This window comes from Pseudorasbora parva, chromosome 7, assembly GCF_024679245.1.
Source record: "Pseudorasbora parva isolate DD20220531a chromosome 7, ASM2467924v1, whole genome shotgun sequence".
Classification (NCBI taxonomy): domain Eukaryota; kingdom Metazoa; phylum Chordata; class Actinopteri; order Cypriniformes; family Gobionidae; genus Pseudorasbora; species Pseudorasbora parva.
The window spans coordinates 29,711,694-29,737,619 of NC_090178.1; the positions used below are offsets into that span (position 1 = coordinate 29,711,694).

General features: G+C 37.0%; 2 protein-coding genes across 11 annotated transcripts in view; one reads left to right on the top strand and one right to left on the bottom strand.

The window, feature by feature from the left end:
* col14a1a (collagen, type XIV, alpha 1a) overlaps window positions 1-11,385 on the top strand; it is a 177,623-nt gene extending 166,238 nt beyond the window's left edge. For 8 of the 10 annotated variants that reach the window (XM_067449017.1, XM_067449019.1, XM_067449022.1 and 5 more), the window contains 5 exons: window positions 1,704-1,770; window positions 2,320-2,508; window positions 4,546-4,623; window positions 5,923-6,078; window positions 10,757-11,385. In XM_067449017.1, the coding sequence (XP_067305118.1) occupies window positions 1,704-1,770; window positions 2,320-2,508; window positions 4,546-4,623; window positions 5,923-6,078; window positions 10,757-11,028 (762 nt within the window). In that variant the 3' untranslated portion in view covers window positions 11,029-11,385. The other 2 variants (XM_067449025.1, XM_067449024.1) reach the window with 2 other exon arrangements.
* Window positions 11,386-13,787: 2,402 nt separating this feature from the next.
* mrpl13 (mitochondrial ribosomal protein L13) overlaps window positions 13,788-25,926 on the bottom strand; it is a 237,122-nt gene continuing 224,983 nt past the window's right edge. The window contains exon 8 of the mRNA XM_067449727.1: window positions 13,788-13,932. Within this exon, the coding sequence (XP_067305828.1) occupies window positions 13,908-13,932 (25 nt within the window). The 3' untranslated portion in view covers window positions 13,788-13,907. The remainder of the gene's footprint in view (window positions 13,933-25,926) is intronic.

Genomic DNA, 25,926 nt, shown 5'->3' on the forward strand with positions numbered 1-25,926 from the left:
TTTAGCATCTATATTTATCACCAATATGGAAACATTTAGACTCGAATAACGGAGTTAGGCTGCGTGAGTCTAACGCTGGGTAGGCTACTTTCAGTTCCTCATTAAATTATTTCGTTTTGACTTTATATAGTTATAGCCTTCTGTTCTGAATACCGTTACATTTGAAGGATTTGTTGTGGAGTGAGGGGAGTCATGATTTACCTGTTTTTCTCTCTCTTTCAAAAGTCTTATTGGTTAACAGTTAACCAGTTAATTAGCGTCCCATAGATATGCCTATCAAATTAGAATCAACGAATCAACTTTGCGTTGCGAACGCATCAAGGAGCAAAAGCAGTTGTGTGGAAAAGTGCCGAGCTGAATATTTGTGCCATCTAGTGGTTTAATGGAGAATACAGTCAAATGGCCCATTGCATACAAGTATTGTTATGCTTGGCTTGACTTATTTGAATGTAAATGGTTGTAAGCTTATATTTGGGTCGCGACAACAAAAAAACTAAAAAAGAGGGTCGCTTTAAAAAAAGTTTGAAAACCACTGATGTAGAATATGGCCATGCAGAATAAGGCATTAATATGTGCTTTATGAGTACTGATAAACAGCTGATATCCTTGATAATTATAAGCAAGTAGTTAATAGTGAGAATTGGACCCCCCTCCCCCCTTTAATTTCAGTATTTCCTGTTGTTTGGTGTACAACAAAGCGGTTGCTTTTTCTAATAATTGCATCAATAATCTGTTTAAAATAATACTCTTTAATATCAAGATAAATGCATTAATATACAATCCAAAGTTTGAGACTACTTTAGTTTTTTTCTTTTCTTTCAGAAGCTTTCATTGTTACAGCTTGATAAAAACCAAACTGACTTATGATTTAAGTATCTGAGAAAAAGCAGGCAAAGTCAAAAAGGAACTGTTGAATTTCTCCAGTGCTTTGCATGATTGTGCAATTCACATAAGGTGCACTGTAAATGGTCCATGATCATGCAGAGGCTGATAACAATCACGTTTTGCCCACCGGATTTTTTTTAAGTTTTCTCTTTTAGAAGTACAGCAACTAAAGCATAAGCATAATTATAAGAGAGAGCAATACAAATATATATATATGTTCTCTCTTATAATTCTTAAAATATATCAAGCCCATATCTTAAAAAAATGTAAAATTATTTATTACTACAAACATTCATATTAGGATGGTGCTGCATCACTCCCCCACCAAATAATAGTCAAAAAAATTCCTGTCGATTTTGTTGTTGTTTTTAACAAAAACATAACTTATGAAATCATTTTCATTATAACTATCACTGATATGGTTTAGAAATAGGTCAATGAAAAATGATTCCACTTTATTCATGGATCACTAATCTGAATGACCTATTGAAGGAACTCATTATTTTGGTGTCGTTTTGATTCACAGATATGCTATGAATCCAGTATTTCTTAGTCAAAATACACCACCCTAAAGCTCATCCTCTGGAAACTGTCCAGACTTTGAAAGCAAACTGAATATCTTGCCATTGTATTAATTGTTTCTGCAGCATTTTATGCAGCCAACATAAAGGAAACTGTAAAATCAAGTTATTTGTTGTAGCTTTTTTGAAGCGAATGCCAATGAGTTAAATAATTTTAACATTTAAACTAAAATGACAGAAAAACTGTTACTTTGTAAGTCCCTCCCTGCCTTAATCCCATGTTGTTTGTTTCTGAAGGGTGACATGCAGTCCCAGGCCGCTGTCCGTGCCATTGCGCGACAAGTTTGTGAACAGCTAATTCAGAGTAAGTTGGAAATGTGTATATTTTTGCTTGCTTGTTTACTTGATCCTTGTTTACATATCCTACACACTACCTTCTTATTTGATACTTCTTATTTGAAAGAAACTGTTACTTTTAGTCAGAAGGAGCATTAAATAAACTGAAGTTACAGTAAAGACATTTATATTGTCCCAATATATTTTAATTTCAAATAAAGACTGTTCTTATAAACTTTCTATTTATCAAAAATCATGCACATTTTTTTAATCAGTTTCCACAAAAAAAGTATTTATGAGTTATCGGCTTACTGGTGTGCATGTAAACGCAACTATTAATAATATTGTTTAATTATATTAAATAATAATATTTCACAATATAACAGTAATTAAATTACATAAAATATTCAAAAGTTTGAATGGTTGATGAGTCTTTTTAGTACAGTATGTGAACTAGTATATTAGATCTAACACTATTCATTGCCAAACTCATGGCTCATATAATTTCATATAACTTCTGCTGATCCACAAATTGAAAGTTTTCTCTCCTAATTTCTTTTTCCTCTCTCCCCTTTAGGTCACTTGTCTCGCTACAACTCTATCCTGAACCAGATTCCCAGTCAGTCTGTTTCAGTGCGGACAGTACAAGGTCCACCGGGTGAGGCTGGACGGCCGGGACCTGCGGGCCCACAGGGAGAGCAAGGTCCTCCTGGCAGACCAGGATTCCCTGGAGCCAGTGGGCAAAATGGCCGCCCAGGAGAGAGAGGTAAACAAATCCATTTGAAACCTACTGCATTTATATACTGTGACCTGCCTGTGTTTTGCATTATAGGCATTCAATTGTTGGCTAAAAAGGCTAAAACGGAATCTTTTAAGATAAAATTGTGAAAAATAATCTGAATCTTTGCAAATATTCTCAATTAGTAGGTCAATGGGGTATTAGATGCATTCACAAAATGTACAGTGTATACAGGATGATTTTCATATCTAGTATGAGTAGTAAGAAGAATGATTAGTTAATGGTTCTTGAGAGAAATGTTGCCCCTGCAGCTTATGATTTAGCTGAGATCTTGAAGCTAATATTGACCAAATAGCATGACCTCAGTGACCCAATCCATATCTGATTAAGTCCCATTTCTCACATCATTTCTCCTTTACACATCTGTGATCATAAACAATATGTAAACTACTTTTTTTATGCTTAATGTTAATAAGATAAAAACAATGCTTTAACGATGCTGACACACACACACACACACACACACACACACACACACACACACACACACACACACACACACACACACACACACACACACACACACACACACACACACACACTGATCAGACATAACATTACGACCACCTAATATTGTGTCGGTTCCTCTTTCAATCTCATCATTGAAAGGTGTGCTGTGGTATCTGGCACCAAGATGTTAGCAGCGGATCCTTTAAGTCCTGAAAGTTACGAGGTGGGGCCTCCATGGTTCGGACTTGTTTGTTCAGCACATCCCACAGATGCTCGAATGGATTGAGATCTGGGGAATTTGGAGGCCAAGTCAACACCTCAAACTTGCTGTGCTCCATTGCCGAACCATTTTTGCTTTGTGGCAGGGCCTATTATCCTGCTGAAAGAGGCCACAGCCACCAGGGAATATTGTTTCCATGAAACATGTAGGTGGTGCATTTCAAAGTAACATCCATATGGATGGCAGGACCCAAGATCCAAAAGCATCACACTGCCTCTGCCGACTTACCTTCTTTCCATAGTGCATCCTGGTGCCACATGTTCACCAGGTATGTGATGTACAGGGGTCAGCATGGGCACCCTGATTTGTCTGTGGCTATGCAGCCCCATACGCAACAAACTACAATGCACTGTGTGAAGTTTGGCCCATTTTCCTGCTTCTAACACATCAAATTTGAGGATAAAATGTTCACTTGCTGCCTAATATATCCCACCCATTGTAACAGGTGCTGTGATGAAAAGATAATTAGAGTTATTCACTTCACCTCATAATGTTATGCCTGATCGGTGTATATATTTGGTGTAAATAAAAAAAATAAAAAAGTTCGGTTTGCATAATAATGTACACAATCTGCATTAGATCTACATGACCCGTCTGCCTAAAGCAACTATTTTTTTATGAGTTTGTCCACAGTTCTTAGTCTCCTGTCCGCAATTAGGAGAGCTCTGACACAGCCTTTGGATTCAGCATGAGAAATTTCACCATCATTACTGCTTCTTCGTTCCGATCTACGCGCTCAAACGTTCAGATATCAAAGAGGAGCATGCAGAGCATGGATATGATGCATTCAGGGCAAAACAGATCTGCTAATGAGGGATAACATAGGGGGGATATTAGTCTGTTTATGTTAACATGGAGTCTATAATGAGGAATCTCATTCAGAGGTTCTCTTGTAGATTGTCAGTCTTGTTCAGAAGTGATGAAGATCAGACTGCCCATGGGGCAAAAAGCTACTTACATTTGGAGTGTTCAGACCCTTAGAGACAAAACATATCTCTTTCAGTAAGTCTTGTTAGCAGTTCCATTCATTTCAAGGTCATTTTTTGTGACCACCTGGATTGCTGTTTTCATATCCAATGTCAACTTCTTCTCTTTTGCTGTAGCTGATAACTACAACAAACATGTCAGAATGGGTTATTAACACCAGCCAGGTCTTTTGTTTCTTTCCCTATAGTCTTCTAGGGTTGTGGAATAGGTTAAATCGCATGGACAGAGATGGATACAGCAACATCAGATGGGTTTGCATGTTCTAACAGCTCTGTCTCTTTGTCTAGGTCTCCCAGGAGAAAGGGGAGAGAAGGGCAGTCCAGGGGTAGGGACACAAGGCCCTCGTGGTCCTTCAGGACCCCCAGGTGAGAGACTGTTCAAATGTTACATTTAAGTCAAAATCAATGACGACTTTGTCCTTAAGTAGTAAAAATAAATTACAGTCCAGATTCAGTCATACTGCACAGACTACAGGAGTTTCCATTATTAAATGTGCTCCGTCAAATAAAACACAAGCTTGCAAACTTTTAATAACCTCTACACACATCTTGATCTGCTTTTGGTTTCTTTGATTCCTGTCTAGAATATCAAGCAGATATTGAAACAATATTTGGGTCAGAGAGAAATGTTTTCATATCGATTTTAGCAGTACGACTGGTCAGCAGGCTTTGAAAAATGTCAGCGACGGCTCTCTGTTAATTGTGCTTAGATCAATACTCTTCACAAATGAGATTCATTGAAGCAACATAGCTGTAAGAACTAGTGACATCTGAGAAGGATGTGGACTGGCAAAAGTTAAAACTTGTATTTTGTGAGGAAGAAATCCAGACACACTTTAGGCGTGGAGTTCAGCGGGGCTTTATCAGGCAGATATTAAGGAAGGGATAATGTACACCCAGCTGGTTGTTGTCGCAGAATAAACCCAGACAGAGTGATCAGGACACTCTGAAGGGGTTTATTCTGCAATAGCAACCGGCTGGGTGTACATTATCCCACTTATTACATGGCTACTAGTCTCAAATAAATTAGCCACAAAATATTGTCTTGAGATTAAATATTTTATTAGCTCTTACACAAAGTGAAAAAAAACAATTCCAAACTGCTTTAAGTCTTGATCTATTGCTGCTAAATGTTGAAAATGAATGCTGAAAGGGTTAGTTCACCCAAAAATGAAACCAAGCCTAGGATTTACTCACCCTCAAGTCATTATAGGTGTATATGACATTTTTTTTCAGACAAATACAATCAGTTATATTTAAAACGTCCAGGCTAACGTTAATCCAAGCAGTAGTTGTAGCTGTTTTTGAAGTCCATAAAAATGCAGCTGTCCATCAAATAACGTGCTCCACACGACTCCGATGGGTTAATAGAGACTTCTGCTTCGAATCGATGCGTTTGTGTAAGAAAAATATCCATATTTAAAACTTTATAAAGGAAACCTGCCTTGAAGTCTTCCATTGTAACCCATGGCTGTTTAAGTATTTAACAGCCACAAGATGGCGCCAGCGTTAAGCATAGAAGTAGTACCGGTCAAGATAACTCGTAGTACCCGGATGAGCGGTTGTTATCTGGGAATAACATACCGCTGGAATGCGCGATGGACCAATCAGAATCAAGTATTTCACAGAGCCGTGTAATAATGCACAATGTTTTATCCCTCTCAGGGCCTCCTGGAGAAGGTCGGACAGGAAGTCAGGGCCCTCCAGGGAGACCTGGAATTCAAGGCACTTCAGGACGTCCAGGTACCCCTGGTAGCCCTGGTGCGGCTGGACCCCCCGGTTACTGCGATCCAAACTCCTGCCTCGGGTACAACGTTGGAGGTAATCCACGTATTCTCTTCTTTTGTCTCACAAAAAAACCCTCTATTTGTTAAAGTTTCTCAATTCATTAGAAACGTAATCTACCAGATACATCCAGTGGGTCTAATTCACTAATAATTGTGTTCAAGTAATCTTATGCATAAAAAAAAGGCTCTTCACCAGATTCAGTATAAATTCAGTATTGAGCATATGGACATATTTATTCTTATGTTGATTAATGCAGATATGGAGCAGTTATTAGCATAACACACACCCACATGCAATGACACACCAATATAAAAACAGCTCCAGTCCAATCTACTCTACACTCCGCTTCCTGAATTTGAATTGAGGTAGCAAACATAATGTAGAGTTGACATTTGAATTTGATTATAAGTAGAATACAATACAGATGGATAGAAATCTGTTTAAATAGACAGGCACACACACACAGACAGATGGACAGTGTCTGGTCAATTTGGCAACTACATTTTAAAGTTACCGGTCATTCAGAACTTCTAATAGCCAAAAATAAATAAATAAATATTATTTATTTATTATAAAAATTGTATTTCATACATTCATCTCATAAACAAAATCCTATCTTCCAAGCCATCTCTTTCCTTCGTCTTTCATCCCCATCCTTTTCACCAAAAATTGTAGTTTAGGTAGAGAGATCAATACAAGGACAAAGCACGTCAAACACTACACAGAACAAAACAAACCTGTGGTCTCGGGATAAGTCATGGGTCGGCTAAAATTGTAGGATGTTAGGAAATAGTAATGTATTGTCTGTTAACCAAATGCTCAAATGTCCTCAGAGCTTTCATCTTCAGAGTCTGTATCATTAAGGAAGTGCAAAAATGTACAAGTGTGCTGTTATTTGTTGCATAGTGACGTGTATGTTAAAGTAAGCCAAGAAATGCGTCTTTAAGGGTTAGTTAAAGACTATTAAAATTAAAATTCTCTCATTAATTACTCACCCTCATGCATGAGGGTGAGTAATTAATGAGAGAATTTTATTTTTTTAATTCTTGCCAGAACATTAACTAAAGTTCTAACGTTCCCTGTTAGCTGGGCAGATAGACACACAGACATTCATTTTTTATGCACAAATAGAATGAAAATAGAATGAAACCCAATGAAATGCACATGTAGTTATTAAGGTAACCATGGATACTGTTCATCTGAAAGTCAATTATACAGTTAGTCAGGTAACAGTGTCCCTAATGAGTCCTTATTGAGCTGTGGGCTTAAGACTGCTTCAGTCTTCACTGATAATAATCACAATAGAGCAAACTAATGAGAGAACATAGCGCACCATCATCCTACGGTGGCACAACACAATGAAATTTAAAAAGCAAACATAAATTCACAACACAACAAAATCAAGCCACAACACAACGAAATCAAGCCACAACACAATGGAAAAGCCAAAGCAGAAATGCTTCCGACCACTGGGGGCATTCGGAGCACATCTTTGCCACTTTTCTATAGATTCAGCAGTCTTACAAAGATATAAATACTACAATTGGTTTAAATGTATGTAACGATTGTATATCCACATGAAATATTAATTCAAAATCACCTATATGTATTATAGCTGCTTATTTATACTCGAGAACACTTTGACCCGCGACCACAGCGCATGATGCTTAAGGGAACGTCTGCCAAATTCCACCATGTGGTTGAAACTAGGGCTGGGACTCGATTAAAAAAATTAATCTAATTAATTAGAGGCTTTGTAATTAATTAATCGAAATTAATCGGATTTTAATTGCATATAAATATTTGACCTGGAAGTACTTTTTCACATGGATTTTAGTATACCATTGAATAATAACTGAATACATAAGCTTAATCATCAAAATATTGTTTATTTATTTCAGTCCAGCAGACCAGTGCAATGTTTGCCATTAAGTGTAGCAAAAGCATATTTGTGATATTTGAGGGTCAATGTGCTGCGGTGATACGCTAATTCCTTGTTGTATTGCTTGCACACAACCATGCTCCTGTCGATGCTTCCATCCTTTCGGTTTTTTTAAAACAAAATTTCCCATCCACGGGACCAAGCAAAGCGGTCTCATCAGCTTCTTCGTTCATGGTTTGTTGTTGTCGTGACTCGTGAGCGCTAGTTGGTGTTCCAGTATAATCGGTCCGTCCAAACTCATTCATTGAAAAACGTTCCGCGGTGCAAAAATAAGTGTGGTTCAAATTTTGTTTTACATTTTTTTGCGTAATTAATTAACGCCTTTAAGTCCGTAATTAATTAATCTTAATTAACGCGTTAAAGTCCTGGCCCTAGTTGAAACGTATAATTTGTATTACATTGATATAATATAATATTGTATTCATTTGTAATTATTATTACCAATACAATCAAGCTTTGGAATTTGAACATGTCTTTTAAATGTGAAAATGTATTTAAAAATGTTCTAATTAATATAAATTATACGTTTCAACCATATGGTGGAATTGGCAGACGTTCCCTTAGGCATCATGAGCTGCGGTAGCGGGTCAAAGCGTTCTCGAAGATAAATACTTTATGCAGCTATAATGCATGTAGGTGGTTTTGAATTAATATTTCATGTCGATATACAGTGGTTACATACTGTTAAAATTAGTATTGATATCTTTGTAAGATTGCAGAATCTAGAACAGTGGACTAACTTTACCGCGCTCAGGAGCATTTCCGTTGTGTTGTGGCTTGATTTCGTTGTGTTGTGCCCTACTGGGCCACCTTATCTTCCATCCTGTTATTCTCTGTGGCCTTTTGTAATGCCTCATTGCCTCTGCACATTCTCGCTTGAGATTGTATTTCCATAACTGCCTATGAGTGGCAAACCCATTGCTGTAAACAAGCTCATGGTCTGACTCAGAGATTTCTATCCTATTAAACTGGCCCTTCCCAAACAATTATTCTACTAATAAATTTCCCATGGAGTCTAAATGCTATCAAAGTTTAGGAGAAAGCTGTGTTCATACAAAATTTGAGTATTTCAGTATCCATTTTAATATGAGAGAGGCTGGACAGAAATGGACAGCACTCCTTAATATAATTGATTTATCAGATCCGAGCAAAGCTTTCTACTGAACGCCTCATGGATTATTGCAGTTTTGTATTATGAAAAAAGAAAAATGCTAATTTTCTCTGGGGTTTCTGCCATGTAAGGCTGTTAAATGACAGTGTAATATTCCACTCAATAAATGAAATACTGCATCAACACTTTTAAGATCTATAAAGGTTATAGCTTTAAGCTTTCACAGTCAGCATAAAATCTTGCAACACAGCTTAATAGTATTGCAAATGGCTCTGTAACTTATTCAGCCCTCGTTCTCTGGGATAATACTTCATTTCTAATGAGAGAATGTAAGTTTTATGTGTATTGACCAGGTTTTAATGCCTTATTGAGAATCCTCTAAAATGCCACTATGTAAAGATTACAGCATGAGAGTCTGGCGGTTAAGGTGTTGCTGAAAGTATCATGTGGGTTATATCAGGCTCACACTTATCGTATTGTCTCTCTCCTCTTTTACGTCACTGTCTCACACCTGCATGTGAAGGTCCAGAGCAGTATGAGAATGACTACTGAGAAAGAGTAGAGAGCCACCTGCTCTTCTCCTCTCTCCCTTCATTTCTTCATCCCACCTCCTTCCACGGTCCAAAACCAAAGACTGTATCCGGGGAAGGTGTTTTCCACACAACCCAGAACATAAAATATCCACGACAATCCCATCTACCTGGTTCCCCGACCCTCCAAACGTCACCACCATTGAATCCCCATGCTTTTTAACCCTTCTGAGCATCGTGCAAACCTCAATTTTAGTGCTTTCAGACAAACGATGAGCCGTTTTCAATTTTTTCTGGCTTTAATGTGCTCTTATTTTGTTTTATGAGATCGTTAAACCCACGTCTAGACCAATGAGGTCTATAATAATTGGAGAAAGCCACCCGGTAGCATTTAAATCAGGACGTGATTTGAAATCTGCCATCTTTGCTCATGGGTGCTCATTTCTGTAGCCAGTTTGTTTTGAGCCAATCACCTGAGCCATGAAATTCTGTGTGACTAATCACTCTGGAGCTGCAGGAAAATTATTATCATGATTATGCTGATTGGCTGATGGCAACACAACCATGAACCTTCCAGAATTGATCCGTCACTCCACCTTATTTTGCTGAAGCTATTTTCTGCGAATCTGTGAGACTTCAGATTCATTAGCCACTATAGTAAATAACTACAAGAATAGTAAGTAAATGGTGAAACTATTTGCTCTACAAATTAGTGTGTTTATGATTGCAACAATAAATTATAATATTATAGTAACAAATACCAGTTTGCAATAACAGCATAGCAGACTTTTGTACAACTAAAATAACTGGAAGCGGATGACACCAGAATCTTTGCACATTCAGGTTACTAAGTCAACCCACTCTTACGTGAAAAATTAAGTGGATATTCTAGTAGATGTTTTAAATAAATATTTGCATTCCGCCGGAATATATCGACACTTACCAGCTGGGTAATGCTAACCCTCGACACTAAGCTAATCACAATAACAACTTGCTTCTTCCTTTCTGATCTGACTTTGTGTCTTTATCTCTTTGCCGTTTCCTTCTCTCGCTAACTCCTCGCCTACTCTCTTGGTGGTGGTGACTGAAAAAGATGGCAACCGATCTAATTCCCCCATGTTCCCATAGTACAACAGTTACCCTCCAACCCCTACCAAAACTACGGCCCCGCCACCAACTACGACAACGAGGAGGATGACGAGGACCCTTACCGTGGATACCGTGCCTACCCTCCTCAGTACTACCAACCCAACTACCCTGACCCCCGTGCCTCCAGGCTTGGCCCCGCCCACCCTGGTGACACGGTGGAGATGAGGTCACCTGGCACGCGTCGCTTCTCCCGCAGCACGGCCGAAGAGGAGAGCATCGGTGAGTCAGAAGTACGAGTGAAGTCCGAATAGCCTGGGTGGCCAGCAAACCAACCGTCCACATACAAACACTTTTCATCAGAATATCCTGCAGGATAGGACTGAGGGAAATCCGAAAAGTGCCTGCTATATGCATCCTTATAATGGTGGGTGTGTGGAGAAGGTCAGAAAATGAAACTGTGCCGATATTCATCCAGTGACTTTTCTGTCTTTTGTGAGGCTGCATGTAGCCAATGAGATGAAAAGCAAGTTCAAAGAAAGAAAACATAACAAAAAATGAATTCTTAATGATATTTTTTGTCTTGATGTCCAGTAAAAAATATTTAAACATTCTTAAAAAAAAAAAGATACATTAGCTTGAAGCAAAATTGTGTTAGATATTTATACAGATTTCCCCATATATATATATATATATATATATATATATATATATATATATATATATATATATATATATATATATATATATATATATATATATAATATATCAGTGCGGTCAAATCGATTAATCACATCCAAAAAAATAACATTTTGTGTTTACATAATATGTGTGTGTACTGTTTAAAATTATTATGTATACATAAATAATTGATATTATTATTATTTATATACATTATTTAAATATATATAAAGTATATACATGCAAATATTTCTTACATATATACATGGATGATTGTATTTATATGCATAATAAATATACACAGTACACACATATTATGTAAACACACTTACTTTGGATGTGATTAATCAATTTGACTAATATATATATATATATATATATATATATATATATATATATATATATATATATATATATATATATATATATATATATATACTATAAAAAATTATTTAGAAAAAAAGTTACATGGTTGCCTTAAAATTTTGAGTTCACTGAAATTAAAATTGAGTTAATACAATGAACATTTTTTGAAATTCGACAACCTTTATTAAAAGATTATTAAAAGATGTTGTAAGCATATTGGGTAATTGTGTGTTTTATTTCTGATGACGCAGTGAAACATTCCAAATAGTGCTATTTTCATGATTTATCACATTTTTTATGTGGTTCAGATACAATAATATTTTGAGTTTCTATGTATTAAACAAATTTCCTTCATTGTATCAACTCAAAGTTTTAATTTCAATAAACTCACAATTTTAAGGCAACCAGGTTACTTACTTTTTTAAGTTAAACCAACAAAAACCAACCACATTTTTTTACAGTGTATATATATATATATATATATATATACACACACACACACACATTGCCAAATTCATTCCATTCAAATGTTTAAAGCATTTCCTCCACTATATTTAGATTTATGCTTAAAATGTCATCATAAAAATACACTGAAAGATTTATTCCCTGAAAAAAAGTCTTAATATCTTACACATTATTGCTCTTAATGTAAATGTTGCTTTTTTAAAAGGATGTTTACTGATATGTTTGGAAATCTACAAAAATGATTAACAAAAGGATTCTTGCAGCACAGTGGTTTTCAATTGTGTAAGTCCATATCTTTTGTAAATGATAATGGGGGTGTCTGTACAGTTTGTGTATTTTTTTAAGTGCATATTATTGATCTGCTATGTTACAAATTCCACAGATGTTTACAACATTTTGCAGTTATCTGGAACTGGCTGCTTAAGTTATTTTATTTAGAGAAGAAATACCTCCATTAATGCTTTTGATGTTCTTATCACTAGCAGTTATTTATGAAAAGCTGAATTCTTAATCACACTTATTAATGAAACAAACATAATCTCATCATTTTTCATTGGTACGTCATAGTAACACCCTGTGTAACACCACACTGTGTCTGAATCGTAATTGTATTATCACACATGTATGTGAACTTCCTTTACATATGGTCTTGTAAGACGAAGTGTCATGCAGGGGATGCAGTGAAAGCTCTCAAAACTGTTTTTCTATAAAAGAAGAGCTCAGCATGGCATCCTTTCGTGTCTCTGTCCTGTGTCTATTGGGTCTGCTCACTCTGAAAGAGCCCTGAAGAGTTAAGAGTTAGGCCTGTGGTCTACCGTCCTTTCAGAAGGAAATCAAACTGCACGTGGAGCGGGTGCCAATGGAAAGACTCCTCATCAGACCTTTCAATCTACAAAGTAATTTATTTTTACTTCATTATTTGTTTTTGTAACCAATAAAACTGTACTGCAACAATGACTCGTGATGATGTCTCGTCTGGCCTTTGCGGTTTTCCGTTCCGTGTGCTGCTAATTGGTCGCCCACAGATGGTTTTAAAAATTACGTTTTATATTTAAAACAACACATTTTCTTTTGAATAAACATGTTTGTTTTAATGAGCTCAAATAATGGAACATGCGCTGAAGTTCCTGCTTTTTAAATCGGCTTTTTACAAGCAAACTAAGTTTTACCTTTAAATGAAAATGAATCGGAAAAGACACCAGAGGCTAACAAGGGAGTTTCGTTTCCATCCCAACACAATGTTGTTATAAGTTGAGCAGACTTCAGAAAGGCTAGAGTAGCATCAGAAAGGGCTTATAGAGACATATGAAGTTAATTAGGACTGAAACGGCAGTTGAATTAAAGCTGGATCAGGCTTCAGAGAGGCTGCTAAAGCCATTTGCAGAACAAGCAAAGGCCAAAGATTCGGAGCTCCTGGAGTCACGACTAAATGAATAAGAGCTGCAGTTTGACTACCTCTCTGACTTGGCCCAGGTTTAGATAAATACACATTGTCAAAAACATTCATCTCTATTAGGTATATTATGTGCTTAAATATCAAACAAAACCAAAGGTTGACAAATGAATGGTTTATTTTTATCATTTTGAGACATAATTTATTTCACATTAACAACATATATATATAACAATATATATAAAAAGATTTCTAACTCCCAACTCCTGGACAAACTAAGAATGATGCTCATTTCATCCTGTAGTCTTCTGGCCTGTGAACACACAATAGACAGACACATTTACTTAACATTCAATATCAATATTTTAGACAGAGATGTGAAGGCTACACTAAGAGGAATAATTGAAATGGCTACACATTCTTATTGTTGCCAACAAATTATATAACAAATACATGATAACTTGGTATATGTTTGTAATCTATTAACTGGCCAGTTCGCTTCCCTGAAGTAACTTTCAACCTGGGCTGAAAATAAAAATAATGAATCACTAAATATTTGTTTCCAATTGTATTACATTTCAAATTAATACATTTCCCCAGTCAGATTGCTATACCCTTATTGCATGTATGCATAAAAAAATAAAAACACCAATAACGAGCAATTGTGGTAAAAAAAAAAAAAAAAATAGCATAGCATATACAATATTGTTTTATTTTTTATTTTTTAGGAATTGGTAGACTGTTTCACTAGATACGTTTTATTTTCTTATTCCCTGGCTGGGATCATGTATAGCCCTTTAAAGAGATAGTTTACCCAAAAATGAACATTGTCACAATTTACTCTCATTTACCCTCATGTTCTTCTTAACCTGCATGAGTTTCTTTGTTCTGCTGAGTACAAAAAAAAAAAGAATATTTGGACAAATATTTGTAACAAAGCAGTGATAACAACCATTCACTACCATAGTATTTTTCCCCTAGCGAATGGTCGTTCTCTTTGCTTTGTTACAAACATTCTTCCAAATATCTTTTTTGTGTGTGTGTGTGTGTGTTCAGCAGAACAAAGAAACTCATACAGGTTTGGAACAACTTTGTTTTAATTACTTTTTTTTGGTGAACTATCCCTTTAAATCTGCATTGAAATGCTTTGCATTCACACATTCAACCCATTGAAATCCACTATATGGAGAAAAACCCTGGAATGTTTTCCTCGAAAACCTTAATGTATTTTCAACTGAAGTATGATATGGTCTTAGGTGACATGTGGGGGAGTAAATTATCAGGAAATTTGAATTCTGAAGTGAACTAATCCTTTAAGAATGCCAGAAGAGAGACAATGTATAACTTGACATCACATCCTATATTGTTTTCATCTTGTGTACGTGATTGATTACAACTTCAGCACCAAATCAGCATATAAGAATGATTTCTGACGGATCATGTGACACTGAAGACTGGAGTAATGCTGAAAATTCAGCTTTGACATCACAGGAATAAATTACATTAGAAAATATACTAAAATAGAAAACACTTCTTCTCAATTGTAATACTGTTTCACAATATTATGGTTTGTGTTGTATTTTTTATCAAATAAATGCAGCGTTGATGAGCATACTTCTTTCAATCAAACAATCTTACTGATTCCAAACTTTCGAATGGTTTTGTATGCGTGACGTCACACATAGGTAGGCCATCTGGTGCAGAGGAAATGAAGGTTAAAAATTCCCCACCCTGGCGTTGCCAAGTCAGAGACCGTCCCAAACATGGACAGAGGGGTCAGGGGCCCAGGGGCCTGCAGAGTAATGACACTGACCCACATTAAGGGTCTCACTCAGAGACACATCCATCACCATGACAACAGTGTCACCTTGTCACCATCCTAACCACTGCCTCAGGATGGCATCTGATCACCGCTGATATTACCGTGTCCAACACTGAAGGGCATTTTGCCGTTTGAATCATAATGGGGGGAAAATGGCATATGTCTGCATGAAGTATGAACTGAGTTACATTAATCACATGAAATAGAAAGAATGTAATTAAAATGCAGCCTACAAGAATAACCATGACAGGATTTCTTGTCTAGGTATTTAAATAATGCATGGCAAACATTGTCAGAGGAGCATACAGACCTGCGTGATGATGTCAGACTCCCGTTTGTGCTGTGGAGTCACCAGCGTACATATAAACAGCACATTTGTGCTGCACTTCAGCAAATCTGGATATTGTGATTCAAACAAGGACCTGGTCCAAATACATTACAAATGTCAACTATTGGTATTTTAGATGACTGCGTGCATTCTGTGTCTAAGAATGAGTTGTATTTTGTAGTCTACTATATATTCAAGGTACCAACCCATCAGGTTTCTCTTGAGTCAGATATTTATCCATTCTGGTGGAGGGCTTGCTGCGCGCATACACGCGAATGCAAGACGCTGACCTTGAACAGGTCAGCTGAGATCAATAATCAATTAGAAACTCAATTTCATGCTGAACTTATAGTAAAGTGTTGATTGAAAGCTCTTGTAATTAATATAAACTAGCCATTGCCATGCCACCTTCTAATTTAGACGTCAAATAATTTCCGTCAGTACAACATAAAGGAAGCTTTCATTACTTTGAGAAGACGTCTCACTGTTGACTGAACTCTATATAGTAAAAAGACAACTGCATGCTGGGAGCCAGGTTTCTCATTAGAGCAACTCTATTACAAGAGAATGAAAGCAAATGGATTTACATTTCCTGAAGGAAACACTGGTACTTGCATGGCAGCAAAAACAATCATGTGAAAGTTTTAGTTAATCTTAGGTTTAAGCTTTAGTTTTGTTTGTGAAGAGCCACGGTTGCAAATGCGTTATTCCCAGTTCAGAGGAAATCCGCCCTGGAGCCGATTCTAAACATTTCACAATAACGATTGCCTACATCCAACCCTGATCCCTAAACCTACCCGTCACTGTAACCTCAGCCAATGAAACTGGTTGCAGGGTGGGAATTCCACTGAACTGGTTTTAGAAGAAAAAAAACATGCGTTGCAAACATGTTTTGCATTTCGCCACCGCTGCGTTTATATTGTATTAAATGCAGCATCACTGATTTTAAAACACAGTGCTGAGTTAAAGTTTAACTTCTTTACCAGAGCACAAAGAATATGTCGGTTTTCATGTGCGCTTTGCATATGCATACAGCCGAACGCATAGCCTTTTAAAAGAAAAAAAGTATACTTCATTTGATATTGTGCACAAACACTGGAACTCAACACAAGCAACTAATTTTTTTTAAAATGTTTTTCCAGTGTCAAAGTTATAACAAATAAAAATGTCTATGCATGCTCAAACTCTATTGTGACCGTGGTTTACTCAGTACAGTCTATTTATGCAGCTAGATCAACATATAAATATTAGGGGTGTAACATTTTAGATTATTCACGATTCGGGTTTTAAGGTCACGGTTTCGGTATGGTACAGTATGCAAAACTACAAGCAACAGCACAAATATATACAGTAGAGCAAAGATACAAATAAATAAACAGTGCTTTTACAGATTATTTAGGTTTTATTTGGATTATTAGGATTATTTATAACAGTAGTCAGGTCCATATATTGAGTCAAAGGTTAAATGACATTGCACATAATATTCACTGTATATATTAAAATAAGTCGCTATTAAGATTACATAAGCTATTGATTTCCTTGTCCTTTGTTGTTTGATTAACATTTAAAGGGGACCTATTATGCTCAAGACTTGACAAGATGTAATTTAAGTCTCAGGTTTCTGGGAAGTTTAAAATACCTCACAGATCATTTACAAATCAATGTTGTTAATATTCTGTATTTCTGACTACAGGTCAAGAACAGGCTGTTTTCGTGCATGTGCCTTTAAATGCAAATGAGCTGCTGCGTGCCGCCCCCTCTCCACACAGTTCCTGTCTGAATCAGATACTGTCAAATATTGCTTGGTTTTGATTGCCATCTATATGGTGTTTACTCTCACGGATAGCATCACTCTTCTTCTTTTATCATTAAAGTTGATTATTTCCTCATGTTTTAAAGCTATTTTAGTTTAAACTTTCAATGGAACGTTTTCTGAGCGCTCTTCTCTGAAGCACATACTCATAAGACGATGTCTGACAGGCAGTTGTCTGTGTGCAACTTCTCTTTTACATTTTTTGTTGTGTCTAAACTGTCAAACACAAAGGCCTTATTTTTCTGGCACGAATCCTCTTGCAGTTTTCCCTCACAGACACTCTCAGCACTTCAGGTGTGTGAACACCATGCCAGAATTGTTATAATTATGAAATTTCAACTTGTAAAAACCATTCATGTCCTCGCCCACATCCTTTTTCTATGAGCAGTTTTCCGAGGCTTTTACACACCATTTCTGATCACTTCTCAAGATGGCAATGGAGTCATATGAGCAGATTACAGCTGCTTCACAATTGCGCTCTAGTCTCTATTTAAACGCACGCTCATCATAGAGGCATAGCTGCACGATCATGAAAAATTTGGAAATTGAACATGAAATCTTAAAATAGTGATTTCCAGACATGAAAAATCAATGAATGTGTTGTGTTGCCTTTAGCATCAATGAATGTTTGCAGCTTTTGATCATGCAGGTAACAACAGACTATTAACAATAAAGCATGTAAAACTTTTGGGGCCCTAATTTAACTATCTGAAACGCAAGTGTCAAAGCGCGAAGCGCAAGTAACTTTGTGGGCGGGTCTCGGCGCTGTTGCTATTTTCCCGGTGAGATAAATAGCTCTTGCGCCCGGCGCAAATCTAAAATGGGTTGGTCTGAAGTAGCCAGTGTTGGGCAAGCTACTTGGAAATTGTAGCGAGCTAAGCTACCAGTTATACTCTACATTAAATTAAGCTTCGCTACACTAAAGCTACCCCCCCCTGGGAAATGTAGCAAGCTAAGCTACAGCAACTTGAAAAAAGTAGTTTACTACATCTAAGCTACTTTTTTATTTATTTATTTTTATATTGAACCCACTTCATTCCAATCAATGCTATTTCAGTGATCAATAAAAGTCAAGCATATTGACACATTTTTTTTAGTTATTCAAAAACTGTCCGAAATCAATTCGGCAACAAAAACATGTGATCCATAATATTAACAAAACCAGGGGCCTATTGCACAAAACTAGGATAAGGGATTAAGCCGGGATATCTTGGTGATCTTGTCATTTTTATGCAAAATTTAGTACACAGCTGTCATGTAAACATACCCTTAAGGCAAACTCATACCAAGAATAACGATAATGAAAGATAACTGTATATTAGCGGATAAATTGAGCCAGGATCACCAAAATATCCCAGCTTAATCCAGTATTGTGCAATAGGCCCGTGTGTGTGTGTGTTCATCTGTATGTGTATGATATGCATACACAACTGTGTGTTTGCATTTATGCTCAATTTAGACTTGGGCACTTTTGCAGGACAAACTGTACGTTAATTTACAACTCAACTTGTACAAAAAAGTCCAGTCCAGAAAGTACAGTAGCAAAATAATTAAGAGCTGCTCCAAACAGTACCAAAAAAAAACAAAAAAAACATGTAGCCTGTGTGTGTGTGTGTGTGTGTGTGTGCGCTATCGCCCCGACACCCACACACATGAAACAAGTTTCATTCATTCATTAATATCAAGAGGTGGCCAGGCTGGACCCCGATACTTTCAACAAGAGGTGTTTATTCAAGAGACACAAAACTTTGCAGTTTCTCTTTTGTCATCGCACGGATGATGCGCGTGCAACAGCGAATTAACCGCGCTAGGGAAAAAAAACGTCAACTAGATAGTGCGAATGTGCACGCGCCTATTCCGTCTTTACATGCTTACTGCCAAATGAGTCCTTTGAAAGGCTCGCGCGCGCATCTGTGCGCGTCTGCGCGAGGCAGAAAGGAACATAGAAAGTGAAGTATATCCGCGTTCTTATCAGTTGTGTTTCCAATTTGAGCTTGATCCTTAGAAATGCTTTGGAAAATGTAACGTTAGCTTGTGTGGACGCTACCGCACTACTTGATCAACAGAAGAGCTTCGCTACTGAAAAGCTATTTCATTGAGAAAACAGCGACGCTACCACCACGCTACTGAAAAATGTAGTTAAGCTAGTAGCGTCACTACTTGTAGCGACGTTACTGCCCAACACTGGAAGTAGCTTCATTATTCATAAGTGTGGTTTGGGCGTAACGTGAATAAACCAATCAGAGCGTTATCCAACATTCCCTTTAAAAGCAGCTGCGCAAGTTCCATTATGGATTGCTATTATTATGGCGTATTTACCAGGCGCACGCCAGGAGCGGTTCACAGCCGAGGAGACTGGTGTTCTTGTAAGAGCAGTGAAAGACAGAGAAGTTGTGTTGTATGGGGATGGGAGAAACCCACCCAAAATAGCGTCGGTTAAACAGGCGTCGGTTAAACAGTTTTTTCAGTTTTTCGGTCGATTTTTTTTCCTGGTTCTTGACGGACAAACCAATTTTTCAGATGTCCTTATATACATATATGTCTTGCCACTATTGGGCAAACAGGTCTAAATTCTTATTTACTACAATTAGCCTGAATAATAAGCTAGATTTATGCCTATTTTTTCACATCTTCGTGGCACACCACAATGATTTCCGTCATCTCATGTGTTAATATTTTTTTTAGTGTAACAATTTATGATTTGCAAAAATAACTGTTGCATCTGTGTAGATTACATGAGCAAAGTGTATGCGTGTTGTGCACGCTATACATTATGGTCAAGCATGCGCCCTTAAAATAGCATAATGAACAACGCGCAACGCCAATGTTAAACCAATGTTTAATGGAACAGCAAAGTAGCACCAGGGATTGTTTGCGCCGGAACACGCCTCCTTTTTTGCGCTGAACCGCCCAGGGAGTGCAAATTCATTCACTAGTTTAGCGACGTGCTTCTGTGGAGGCAAAAGCGCGCTTTGCGCGGGTGCAAAATAGGAATGACACATGCATCGGTGTACAAAGTCAATTGCGCTGAGTGCAAGATAGGGCCCTTGAACTGGATCTTGTGTGTAAATTCAGTTATTATTATGTTGTGTAGTTTATATGTAAACAAAGATTATGTGACTTGAAATGTTCCTCTCAGTTTCTCTCACTTTTTGAGAGGGGAGCAAAAATGTAGTTTTTCCTGCGTTTCCCTTTAAATGCAAATAAGCTGCTGCTGTCAGCCCCGATTTCTAGAGGAGGGAGGAGCTTAAAGAGCTCCTGTTAGCAGCTCCGATTACCTCATGCAGAAACACACTGAAAAGGTCAGAAACTGTTCAGCCTTTTATGTTCAAACCGGAGTCGGATAATGATGGAGAGACTCAAGGAGAAATGACAACATGTAGAATGCAACAGGAAGGTTCTGAATGAATGCAGCTGATGAAGAGTTAACCATCTTGAAATGTATTGATTAGCATATTCTGTCATGATAATCTATAAACAGCTGTTGTAAAAGAACACAATGAATATATGCTGGATGGAGATATAACAGGTATAGTTTAGCTTAATTACGGTTATAATTTATGTTGTCATCTTGCGTTTTTGACAGTCTATTGCAGCTGTGTTACATACTGTATTACAATAAATGTGAAAAGACAGATGTGACAGCTTGAGCAGACTCCCAGATGTGCTCGAATAACTCTTCCTCTTCTCAACACGGGCTCACACCCTTTGTTACGTGTTCCCGGGGGAAGGGTTTATGTAAAGGGTTTTATATAGTGATGTCACTAACCCGTGAACAAACTCATTGTAGTTACTACCAGCCCTTTGTTGTAGTTGTCTTTCAAAGAAAATATCTCCCTTTGCTTTGAACTTTGAGCGTCATAACTTTGGAAATGTCTTTTATGCTCAAACAGCTAAAGCTCTGTTTCCACTTAAATTACCCAGTACAATTTGTCCCAGGAACTTTTTTCCCCCCAAACCTGTTGCTGTCTGCGTTTCCATCGCGGTCTAAAGTTCTGTGAAGGTTAGTCTGGTTACGTAGGACTGCACGCTACTTTCCAGAGCCCACTGGATTTTGTCTTCCGCAAATACCCTTAATAATACCCTGAACCTCATTGTCTGTCCAGCTGTCGTATTTTTAAAACTTCATTGCTGATTAGAATAGCAAACAACTCTTTTAAATTTGAAATAAAATGCTGCGCAAGCTCAACCAATCAGCATGTTCAGCACCCAAATTCCACCCCCCAAAGGTACTGAACTTTGAAAAAGTACTACCTCACGAACAGGGACATTTTGATGGGGACATTTTTACCCGCAACTTAATTTAGACCCAGGTTACTGCAGTCGAAACACACCGAGTAACACCCCAAAGTCCCTAGTTACTGTGGAAAGTTCCTGCGGTGGAAACGAGGCTTAACTGAAGTTAAAAAAAGTGAAATCAGTGAAATCAACAACCCCTTCAAGGCATAGCCTACTATAGCCACGTTTCCCCCGCAGAAACTTCCCCAGGAACTAGGGACTTTGAGGTGGTATTCGATGCGTTTCGACCGCAGTAACCGGGGTGTTAAGAGCTCCAGGTAAAGATTTCCCCCTCAAAACGGCCCTGTTTGCGAGGTAGTACTTTTTCAAAGTTCAGGAACTTTCGGCGGTGGGACTTAGGCGCTGAACATGCTGATTGGTTCAGCTCACGGAGCATTTTATTTCAACCTAAAAGTTAGTTGCGGTGCGTGCAGTAGGAGTCGTTTTTTATTCAAATCAACAATGGAGTTTAAAAAATACAACTGACAACGAGGTTCAGGCTTTATAAAGTTTATTCGCAGAAGACAAAATCCAGTGGAAACTGGAAAGACTCACGCGCAGTCCTTTGCCACCGGACTAATCTTTACAGTACTTTAGATCATGATGGAAATGCAGACAGCAGCAGGTCTGAGGGAAAAAAAAGTTCCTGAAAAAAAAAAAAATACTATTACTGGTACAAAGTGTTCCCAGGTAATTTTGGTGAAAACAGGGCTAATGTTTGCTTGGATACTCCGCAAGGTGGGCAAGTTGACATCATTTTGTGTGAATTTGTCTGTTCAAGCTCAAGACTTGAAAGAGAACTCATTATTCGAATGTGCGCTTTGGAAGAGTGCACACAAATCTCACAGCGTGCAAGGGTTCTCATTCACGACTTCTTTGAATGTTTCAATTGGCAAAGCCTGTCCTCCTGAGCCATCAACATCAGGGTTGATGATGTTGTAAATGAGTGGTCATGAAGAGCACACGACACTTGCACTGAACAAAGTTTAGGGGAAGCAAAAATGCATATCCATCCGCAGAATACATTTGCCAAACTGCGTATGCTTGTTTTATGCATTGTTATTTTCTCCAAACCAAAGATGGACCGCAGTGCAAGTGCGTGTGAACCCTGGGTGGAAAATGGAATATTAATACTATACTATCTTAAAGCACTTTAACTGATAATCACAACACTTAAGTAAAATGAAATGTGGTCAGCAGTTTGGAAACTGTGCATTTAATCCTGATATAAAGCCAAAATATTTCAAATGCCCCCTATTGGCTGGATGCCATATATGTCATAAACCCCATCATCTCAATGTAAAAAAATAAAATAAAATCTAATTACACATTAAATAATTGTTTTCCAAAGATGGTTTCTCAGGATCACTACTGAGCAGAATCGGGCTCCAATCGATGTAACCTGCAACGCCCATAGAGTGAAAGGAAGTGGAGACACGTCGTCCATCTTTCTCCTTTTTTTACAGTCTTGGCCTAGTGACACATTAAACTTCTGCCTAGTTAATACCCTATATATGCTGAAGTACGTAAAGTTTACTATCTTTTTAATCTCATATTTATATAATCTGTTGAGGAAAAAAAAATGTTTTGACTCACTAACTTATCAGCCAATCAAATGTTACAAAACAAACATCACCATGCTTTACTCCAATTTAATTAGCAGAGATCTGCCCATCACATTATCACATTGTAGTCTCCTTCCGCCGATATGTTTTAATTACACGCTCCATGTGGCTCTTCAGGGGGGACCGGCTTGTGTGAAATAATACAATGGAGACAACAAACAAAACCAGCCATATAGGCATGAAGAGACACAGCTGGCTGCCTCAGTGTTTGTTGGAGAGGGTTATGAATTCTGGACATCACACAGCGGCCCCACGCTAACACTCAAAGAACCACGGATACATTTGATCCAGAACCTCAAATACAGTCACCAGGACTGGAGCAGGGTCAAAAAGACAACACAATGAGGGAGAAAATTATATGGAAACAACAACTCACTTTTTTGATGGAGGCACAACTGCAAAGAACTTTGTACGACGTATACAGTAATGCAATTTAGGCAACATTAGGACTGGGAACATGGCATTTAAAATGGTCAATGGCTTTTGCATTTCGCAACAACACTTATGAATTAACAGCTCAACAGAGTAGTCAGATTACCGAAATTAATAAATCTTAGGAATTTTTCTACTCAATATATAATTGAAAAGCAAGAAAAACGTCTGGAGCGAACAATTGGTTCTCTTACGCTGGTTCTTTATAGTGCATCAAAAGCAGATAAAGCACGTTACATAGTCCGATTCATAAACAATTACCTAATTCAATGAATTATTTTTAATGAATCAAAGAAGACCATACAGAACAACCAGTGGAGTCTGATTCTTGAACTGATTCATATCAGCTGGTTGCGTACACCTTTTTTTTTTAAAGGGTTTTTGTTCCACATGTTAAATGTACTTACTGTAGTAATACATGCGACTAACCCTAAACCTAACTCCACAAGTAAATGGCGTTAATATTGCTCAGTACTTGTGTAGGTCATGGTCAAGTGACAGAACACCTAAAAAAGTAACTTTTTTATTTTCAGTCAAATCAGTGTAATATTTTTATTTTGTGTTTTGTGAGAATTTTTTGGTACAAATTAATATTTATGCAATAATTATGATACATTTTTTCTCACTGAAAATAATATTTAAAAAATCTCATTTATGTTTGTTTTTTTAAACAGAGACAATGGGTTTCAGCCCGACACGGTTATCATTTTCAAGTCCAGATAGAGCCACGTTGTTTAGAAGCAAATGCACTTGTACCCTTCTGTTCACCCATGGGCGTGCTGGTCTGAAAACCAGGTGTGTTTAGGCGCATTATTAGCGCGTTGCTATTTTGAGGCAACTGATACAGACTGTGCCACTGACCAACAAAAAATATATAATATACTTTTTTTATTTTATTAAGTAATGCCCTTCAGAAGCAACAGAATATACCTGCATGTTTCCCAGAAGACAAATTAAGTACAATTTACTTTGATCTTCTACTTTGAAAGCAAACGAGGGACTTTAGTATATTAAGAATCAATGGTTCATAAACTTTTGAACCAGGGTGATTTTTTTATAAATTCAGCTATTTATTTGTCTTGTGGACTATATGTAAACATCTTTTATGTAAAATATGTTATTCAGGACAACACTAAATCAAAAATAACATGCATTTTGTATGATCTCCCATTTTGCTAAAACTATTTACATCAAGGGGATCACAAACATGGGGTTCACAAACTTTCAAGCAGTCTATTTTACACTCTTGATATTTTAGAGCATCACCCCTTCATGTGCACTTTTTTCTGCATTGTGGGTTATTTGTAGAATTTACACAGAAAAAATTAATCTCTGTATTTGCGTGCATTTCCCATTAATTTCCTACGATGGTCAATTTTTTCCCTGCAAAACAAAACAAGTGTGACTATTTTCTTACATCCATTTAGCTTTTTTGAATCACGTCCAAAAAAGCTATATATATATATATATATATATATATATATATATATATATATATATATATATATATATATATATTTTTTTTTTTTTTTTTTTTTTTTTTTTTTTTTCTAAACTTTTTTTCCCAGTCTAAAATTACAGTTTTAAATGTATTACTCAAATGTTAATTTAGCAATGGATTGTATAAAATGATGCATTCCTTAATAGTAATAGTATTGTTAGTGGAACAACAGAGGATTGTTTATCGTAACAACCGGGATTGTTAAGATAAATCGGAACCAAACTCATTCAATAGTTCATGATTTCCTTCCCTATAAATCATAAGCTTGAATTTAACATGAGTACTTTATTCATTATTAATAATAACAGAGCCTGGGGAAAATATTCCTGGAAATTACAGTACTCTGAAGAAAAGGTAATATACAAATTTAAAAGACAGAAAAAAGAGGGTTCACGTCTCCACGGCCCATACATAATATAGTGCTCTTGACAGCATTTTTTTTTGGTTGGCTGTTGCTCAAACAAGGCAAAAGAGCCGCTTTAATGTTTGGAGGAATTCATTCAAGCGA